Source organism: Sparus aurata, chromosome 15 (genome assembly GCF_900880675.1).
Source record: "Sparus aurata chromosome 15, fSpaAur1.1, whole genome shotgun sequence".
Lineage (NCBI taxonomy): Eukaryota > Metazoa > Chordata > Actinopteri > Spariformes > Sparidae > Sparus > Sparus aurata.
Genome location: NC_044201.1, coordinates 18,020,458 through 18,029,384, shown reverse-complemented (window position 1 = coordinate 18,029,384; position 8,927 = coordinate 18,020,458). Strand labels below are relative to the sequence as shown.

General features: G+C 41.6%; 1 protein-coding gene across 1 annotated transcript; it reads right to left on the bottom strand.

Annotated features, from left to right (window-relative positions):
- Nucleotides 1-146: 146 nt before the first annotated feature.
- pex13 (peroxisomal biogenesis factor 13) lies at nt 147-4,736 on the bottom strand. Its single transcript, XM_030442848.1, has 4 exons — nt 4,419-4,736; nt 2,742-3,463; nt 2,072-2,194; nt 147-959 (listed from the first exon to the last, which is right to left on the bottom strand). Exons 1-4 carry the CDS (start codon nt 4,490-4,492, stop codon nt 592-594), a joined length of 1,287 nt encoding a protein of 428 aa, XP_030298708.1. The 5' UTR covers nt 4,493-4,736; the 3' UTR covers nt 147-591.
- Between the last annotated feature and the right edge of the window lie 4,191 nt (nt 4,737-8,927).

Below are 8,927 nucleotides of genomic sequence, written 5' to 3'. Positions count from 1 at the left end.
TTCATCACAAATGAATCCAATCCCATTTGCTTCACACAGAAAAATACAGAAGACCAAGCAGCCTGCAAGTGAACCAAGTACAAGGTTACATAATTACATTGTCAAACTAAATACCCTGGCTTTGTCCTTATACTGTCAGTATGCAGATGATGTATCAGTGCACCTCATTAATTCAAATATTGAACTAATTCCTGTTATCAAACAAGCTAAAGATATTACATCTAATATCAGACATGATCTGAAGAACTGCAGTGTACCTTAAATACAGCATGCGCAAAACTTTCTTGTACAAGCTCTGACTAATGAAATGTAAAGGTAACCTCTTAATCTGAGGCACACTGGTTCTAAACAGAACAGTACAACACTAAACATGTGTACTGAAATCATTTTGAACAACAACCCTTTTCACAAGGTCCAGGTTGTGTTTGCTGATTTTAATCGTTGTAGATGAAACAATGAACTACTTTATGAATGTCAGGGTGTTTCCCCAGATATCTTAAGTCAGCTGATTATTAGTCAAGATTCAAGTTAAATGCTGCAAACAAGTACTGACTTATCACACATAGACATACAGAGATATGCATATAAGCATCACAAGTCAATCTTCTCAGGGATGTTTAGCGCTGTGCTGGAAGGCAAACTGGAGTTGGATGTTCCCACACTGAAGGAAGCTGGTGTTTCTGTGTACACCGACTCAAGCAGCTCCTCTGCTGAAGCTGAAGTGGGGGCTAAACCGAGGCTGGGGGTAAATCCTAGAGCAGGATTTGACTCTGGATGTGCAGCAAGGGCTGTCTGGGAGACCTGCGTGTCGCCTTGCTGGACCTGAGAGAGCCTCTCCATCTCAGCATGCTTACGGCCTCTCCTCTTGCCAAGAACCTTCACATAGTTGGCTGGGACAAGTCCTGTGGTCTGACCGTCCACACTGGCCAGCAGCCAGCCTCGCACCCTGGGTTGTTGCTCTAAACAGAGGGGAGAATATAAGGTCATGATCTGAGCTCCTCAACATGGGGGAATGTTCCCACAATCCAAAACAAAAAAAACCCAAAACACTGTTCTGTTATTCCAAAATTTGCCTGTGTTCCCTTTCCATTATCGACAATTTCGTTGATAATTTAAATTTTAAAAAAGGCTATTTGACTGCTATCTTAGCAATATAAGCTAAATAATAGGACAACAAAAACTCTTCCATATTACTAAATAGAAATCAGCAATTTTTGCACTTAAGCTACAAACAATACATAACAAAGTTCAGGAAATACCCTTCTCTTACCAGCCAAAAAAGAAAAAAAAGCCTAAAGCAAACTCAAAAGCAAACATATGACATTCAAAACAAATGAAACAATAAAAAAAAAACAGTTTAAAAGGCTTTCTGAATTAAATGAGAATTTAATTGTACCCCTGCAATAATAATGCTATTAAAACAAGTCTCGAATGTAACTGACTTTATCTAACTGAGTTGTCTCTAATAATTGAAATGATTAATTTCCCCTAATTTTTAAACAGTTCAAACTTAGACTAGACACAAAAAAAATGTTGAGAGTGAGCACAATTTAATCCTTAGGTTAAACACTGTCCAAGAGAAACATTACATCACATTGTCAATAGTTAACTGGTGTCTAGGAAGGAAGCTATTTTTTTTATAAACTGACATTTGAGTGGGAAGACATGACATTACAGTGCAAACTATGGCGATATGTAAATAAATGTGAATGTTAATAAATATCATTAAGTTAAACTGACTAGAAAAAGGGTGGCAAAGTTTAATCGACTAACTGACTAATCACTCACATCCCTAGTATCCATGTTAATTCTGGAAATAGGGTTGTACCCCCACACTGATCTTGACTGTTATCTACCGTAAAACAGGGTAGCTAAAAAGAAAAAAATTAATAAATACAATTTTGGTGAAATGCATAAAATCCCCTTTGATTGTGTATGTGTAATTTTATATTGTGGTAGTGACAATGCTGGTGGCAACATTGACCATAATGGCCTACTATACCCATATGTGTTAAGACTATTTTTGTATGAGAGAAACATGACAAAATAAACTTGTGTCCGGCTGTCTCACCTTTTGGAGCTAGGTTAAGCATGTCTCCACTCCGCACAGAGATCTCTTCCTCCGAGGCAGCTGTAAAGTCATATTCTGCTCTGGCCACGACATGGTCATCCTCTCCGCTTGCCCAGTTGGTGGCTGAATGAAGAAACACAAAAAACACTGTTACTTGTTACGGTTGGGAATAAAACACAGGTCACACGCACAAACACTACGACATTCATCGGGTTGTTGCACACACACCAAGAAAATTGACTCATACTTGCTGCCTTGTGTACAACTGATGTTAATCTTTGACCTTTTCCAGTTACTATCCTGTCACTCACCCTTTCCAGAGTGATCAGTGACGGTTGTCTAGTTGATATTATCTAGAGCAGTGGTTCTTAACTGCTTTCCACTAAGTCACAAGAAGGTTTCACTCCAAGTGATTGATAATGCCAGTGGATGTTGAGACTGACTGGAAAAAAACAAAACCTTGAACACTTGGGCCTTGATGGCACCTGGTGACAGCTGCTGATCAAAGTGCAAAAGTGAGTCCCAAAATACAGCTTGTTACATCATTGAAACCAAATTTGTAAGGAGGTAGATTTTAGAACAGCTCCTGCACTTAAAAAGTTATGTGTAAGAAAAAAATTGAGATGTTCACCATTATCTGCAAATACAAAGTCGTGAATGTTAGTCTCACCGCTTTCTTCCGAGCCAGGGCTGGAGCTCAGCAGCTTCCAGATAAGGTAGGGTCCCCCGAGGACTACTGCGAAAAACAGAAAGATTGGCCAGGACTTCACGGTCTGATCCTCCATCCCTGCTCCATCTCCTCTGGATGCACTTGTTGCCAGGGCATCACTTGTGCTGTCTGCCCACAAGTCCTCAACCTCAGAGTCTGACCTTCTCCCCAGCAGCCTCTGCAACCGTCGGTACAGGTAGCGCAAGGTGCGCACCAAAGCAAAGGCTGACAAAACTCGGGTGAAGTGTGCACGCAGCCGTGTAAGGTGGTTGGCTACGTCCAGCACAGCACGGAAACTGTTGTACACTGCTGAGAAGGTGGCGTCCAGCATCATGCTGACTGAGGCAAAGGCCTGGACAATGCTCTCGATTGACTGGAAGGCACCGCGGCTGCTCTCCTCAGCCTGCTGCACAAATCGGCTGGGGGCGACTTCCTCCATGTGGGAGAGGCGGTTGTACCCTCCAAGGCCATAGGCACCACCACCACCACCACCATAGCTGTAGGGGCTGTACCCCCCATACATGGAGCTCCCATAGGGACTGTAAGAAGAGGTGAAAGAGCTGTAGGAAGGACGGTAGGTCTGCTGGACGGCACGAGGGGGCACTGGGGGCACCATCCGAGTCAGAACAGGAGGGCCTGCAGAGGCAGAGGAGGGGCCTGCATAGGATCCAATGTTTGTAGACCTGTTTGGTAAGAAGGTCTTACATGTATTTATTGCAATATCACAATCAAAGTGCCTGAAGCATTTTGTTTAAGATTCAGTGATGATACGGGGTCAATCCAGAATGACGATTAACTATTGTTTTCATTACTGAATAATTTGATGATAATTTTCTCTAGGCATTAGTGAATCATTTAATTGTAAAATGTCAAAAATTGAACACACACAAAACAAAATGCTTATTCAACAAACTGCTTATTGCACTTGCTTTTTTAAAAAAAAAACAATCCCAAACACACCTCATTTACCATCATAAGACAGAGAAAAAGCAGCAGACTAATACAGTTTAAAAGCTGGAAACAGCCAATGTATGACATTTTTCGTGATAATGACTGAAATAATTAATCGACTGTAATCAACCAATCAATTAATCGACTAGTAAGTCAACTGGGCTTGCTAAAATAAGCTTGAGTACGAAAAAATGTAATACTTCAATCTTAATCAAAGAGTTATAGATATGGAAACAATACGTTCTCAACTAAATAGTGCTTTATTGAAGTCATTAGTGACCCAAGGACGATGAGACGGAGAACTACTCTAAGTGAGGGAGGGCAGTTAAAAGGTATTGTAGTTTACGAAGGAAGCCAGGAGATAAACAATATGTAACTTTCTCCACAAGACAGCACATGACGGGGCCTCGCTAGGCCTAACTTGTTGATTAGCTGCTTTACATTGGTTACTTTGGTTACATATGGCTGCCGTTGGCAAACTGTTCATACATATTGATTTACGATTGGTGATCTGGTAATAATACACAGCACAAAGTCAAAGTCTCCCCTGTTTGGATGATAAGCCCCCGCTTGTGCAACAACCTTAGCGTAGGATAGCTAACGCTAGCAACAACAGCTAACCACCACCAGTCGGTAAACACTAAAACACGTCATACGATGGCGGGCGAGCTATCACGGCTTGTTTACCTGTAGTTAACAGGTGCACTCATTGCCCCAGGAATCCGCCTCTCCCATGGCTTTGGTGGAGGCTGTGAATCCATCGCAAAATATGTCCACAAAGTACGAAAGCAGCACACCGAGCCCTGTTTCCCCTAACTGCTTCTCCTGCTGCCTTCACGCGCATCTCGTAATTTCCATCGTCTGTCATCGTAACTCCTGGGTATGTGGATTCATTGATCTACTGGGAAATTTAAATGACATTGAACGATATTGGATTTATTTAGGATAGGCTGCATAATTTTGTCTACTACACCGTTTGCTCTGTGTCTTAATTTGCAGACCTATACTGGAAGGTCCATGATCGAAATCAATTGCAATTAACCTTTTTCCAACAACGCATAAAGGCACCAAATCAACGACCAGAAGTGTTGTGGTCAGACCAGAATAACTGATAAAGGATCCATTAATCTATTAGAGTTTATGCGACTAAATCTGTCCAAATCAATGTAAAGGCATTACTTGAGGTAACTATACTGTATATCTTTATGTATTTTTTTTCACTGCTTACATTGCCTTCAAATTCATGTACAATTCTTGTTTATTTTTCACGCTTGATTAGTCTTGCCTGAACCCAAACAATTACATGCACTGTGCGCCTGTGTCCAGTAGATGGTGCTGTCACTCACCAGAAAAGAAGACCCTCGTTGAAAGCCTACAATATTCCGGGAAAAGGGGAATTTCCCTCCTCTGTAATGCAGTGTGGTTAAACAAAGAAGAGGGATTTTTATTAGTATATCACTAATGTTCAGTAACATTAACAACCGTCATACATTCCTAGAGATTTGTCGCATGAGACACATTAACACTGACTGCCCTAAGGCTTGGACTGTGCATGTAGGCCTACACTGCTGGAAAAACCAGCATAGACCAGCACCAAAACACAACATATGTAGCTTATGTTGTGTTTTCGTGCTGGTCTATGCTGTTTTTTCCAGCAGGGATACCTACCCGACCTGCACTAAATTAGGATATAAAATGTCAGTTAAATAAAGTGAGAGACTTCATGAGAAAATAGTGTTGGACATGAGTTCCCACAGCTAATTTTTCTTCTCTGAAATCCATTCTAGGAAAGAAATCGTGTCATTCTGACCTGTTCAGAACAGATCCAGTCACAGTCAGGTCACTGATATTAGATGGATATTTACTTGCCAAGCAGATTGCTTAAAGGATAAGTTCCACCAAAAATAAATATTCAATCTACTCTAACCCCAGCCGATGAAAAGTCAGGTTAAGTTTCTAAGCCCACAAAACATTTCTGTAGCTTCACAGCTAGACAGCATTGCAGCATTCTGCTAAGCAACTGGAGTAGATGGGGACTTGTATTGAAATGCAAAAAGCAACTAAAAATCAACATGAAATCAGCCTGCCTGAAATAATCAAAGCCTCCAGATGGAGACCCTAAGATTAAAAAAGGATCTTATAAGACATAGTTTAAAACCCTTTTTAAAGGATCTTCACTGTAGTTGCTAAGCTAAAACCTTAGCGTGCACCCTGACTAAAGTGGTTGGATGTGCTCAACAGTGCACCGAGGGTGTAAATAAAATCTATTTCAAACAGATTTGGGATATCTGGGCTTCCAGGGGCTTGGATTACACCAAAGCTGTATGGAGCCATCATTGGAGGATCACCCTGCTGTGACCAGCACCAAAACATATGCTGGTCAATGCTGTTTTTTCCAGCAGGGCATTTATTTTGGTTTTCATATTTTAAAACAAGTTCCTGTTTACTTCAGTTGTTCAGGAGAATGCTGCAAAGCTGTCTTGCTGTGAAGCTCGAGAAATGTTTTGGAGATTACAAAAGTTCACCAGACTTTCCATCAGCATGGGGCTGAGAAGATTAATGGAATTACTGAATTTTTAATTCTGGGTGAACATATCCTTTAAACAGGGACTCCTGACATAGTAGCTGTGATATTTGACTGGCGGTAGGTGACATGTCTGAATTGGGTGTGAGGATGGATTCCCCTTCCAGCTCACTATCTCACAGCGTGAAGCCAAGTGTTATTCAGTTAACCCTGTAGTAAGGTTTGTGAGGGGGCGGCTTGTGTCTACGCCGCTGCAAGTGTGAGGGAAGCTGCTCTTGAGCACAAGCAGCGAGTGCAGAGGTGTATGGTTTGGTTTTTAGGAGGGAGGCCCCGTGATGTCAAGTGTGTGGGGGGGAAGCTCGTGCAGAGTCGTCACATTAGGCTCACCAGAGGGAGGACGACAGAAGAAGCCTGTGTGATGCCACAACGTAGGTGTGTAAGACTGAGGCTGCTGTGCGCGACATGACGCCGTCAGGATCCCGGGCCAAGCGTGGCAATCCAAAGTGTTGGCCTGTGATGTCGCTCTGTGTGGGAAGACGCCTGAGCTGATGATGGTCCTGGTATTTGGGGTTTGTGTCGAGCATGTGTGAACTTTTGTGCTGTGATGATACTGGAAGGTCAAAGACAACAAGGATCATAATATTCGTGCAAAATGATTTAAAAAACATGCTCAGAAGTAGGAGGACACCCAAGTGTGACATTTATATGTGACTGATAAATTTAAATGTGCTGCAGGTTGATGGTTACATGCTTTCCACCAGTGTGCAATTTTTGAATGTGGATGTATGTATGGGTGTGTCTCCTAAGTGTAGTTTTTATTTATATTTTTATTTATGCATATACTACCTCAAATAGGTATTTTGCACTGAACAAGGACTGCACTTAATTTCGTTGTATCTGTTTACAATGACAATAAAGATATTCTATTCTATTCTATTTTATTCAGATTCTGGACTGCTCCCATTCCCTCCACTCATGTCTGTTAAAGCTTTAAAATGAAATGCGATGCGGAAATATCTATCAGACTGCTGACAGCTCATCAACACTTCACTTTCTGGGTGAGAGTTAGATGAGACGATTGATACCACTCTTGATTCTGTTTGTCAAGAAAGAAGCAACAGCTAGGAGACAGTTAGCTTAGCTTAGCATAAAGATTGAGAGGCCTAGCTCTACCTTTACTAAGGTAAGAGAACTGTTCCTTTAATTGAAATTAAATAAAAGGCGTATTCACTCTGCATATTGTTGATCCGGGTTTAAATAACCTTTCACGATTCACACTGCACTTCTGCTACTCCTGGGTTATATGTCTGTCGGAAAAGGTAGCATTAACATTCTACAATGATGCATGACTGCTGTTTTTACTTTTGCACGATTTCACAACTCTTACCAACGAGTTTAGTCGATTTTCACACAAACCACAGAAAATCAGGGCTAACTGGATGTGTGGGAGTTCGGAGAGAAAAAAATCTGGTCTGCACTATGGGTTTGCAGGTTGACGCGGGAGGTAGAGTGGGTCTACATACTGTAGTGTACTTGAGCAAGATACTGAACCCCCAAACTGCTCCCGGTGGCTCTCCTTTGGTTCTGGGGTATATGGCCGATAAATGGTTAAGAAAATAACTTTAAAATGGAATCTGATAAACAAAACAAAATAAAACAAACAAAAAAAACCAAAGAAAAACCACACCAGTCTGATGTCCAGCTTGAGACCTTTTGCACCAGAATTCACCGTAAGGGTAGTCCCTCACTTATTATTAAAAACACATTTAACACAGATTGGTGAAGATTTCGTGGGCCATCCAGAAACTTGCCCTGTATATTCCTGCATTATACAACCACACTAGGGGGTAATCATTAAGGACTGTTTGACATGATAAGGAAAAAACTTGAAGAATCCCTGAGCAAATGTGTTTCTGTTTCTGAGCACATATTTAGCCTACTGCTCCAACAACACCAATGACCTCACTCTATCACCACGCTGCTGTCACTCACCCTGAAATTCCAGCGTTCGTGCCTGGATTTATGCTGTATTTTTGCTGGGCAGCCCGTTGGATTGGCCATTTAGAGTTGTGTGTACTTTTCACAAACACTGCTTCCTCCTTGCTACATTGTGTGTGTGTGTGTGTTCTGCTTTTGCTGCATATTCGTGCATTGCGCTGAACAAACATGGTGGACAGGAAGATGGCTTCTACAAAAGTGGAACTGTCAAGAGAAATTATTGGTAGGACATAGAGAACTCAGTTTAACATGGTTTTGTGGCTGCTTGTGAAAAAAAGGAATTGGATAACACTTGTGTATGTTACAGTGGACATAAAAACATTATTATCGTGTTCTCCTGTCTGTACACGAAGTGTAAAAAGGCAGACAGCAGTGCAGAAACTGTGAAGTAAAAAAAAAAGGGTTTAGAGTTTGAAAGCTAGCCTGTCTAGCTAAAGTGCTTAGCTAAAGTAAACAGGCAAGTTATATAAGTTGTAAAACCTTAATATTATAGCCTACCTTTTTAAGATGATTGTCGATTTATAGGGACGAAATCAGATTCTGTACTTGGCTATCCACCCGTTTCCTCAGAGGCCTATGGGGGGCTGCCATGACAGATAACTACTTCCGCCGGCGGGTTTCTGTTTCTGGTTGCCCTGCAACTGCAAGACTGACTGCCGCCGCCAAGCTAGCCT

Bases quoted from the DNA above. Each gene is read 5' to 3' on its own strand.
- pex13 (XM_030442848.1), bottom strand. From the start codon at position 4,492: ATGGATTCACAGCCTCCACCAAAGCCATGGGAGAGGCGGATTCCTGGG. The intron at 3,464-4,418 runs GTAAACAAGCCG...CTTACCAAACAG, and splicing joins AGTGCACCTGTTAACTACAG to GTCTACAAACATTGGATCCT. The intron at 960-2,071 runs GTGAGACAGCCG...CCCTCTGTTTAG, and splicing joins GCTTAACCTAGCTCCAAAAG to AGCAACAACCCAGGGTGCGA.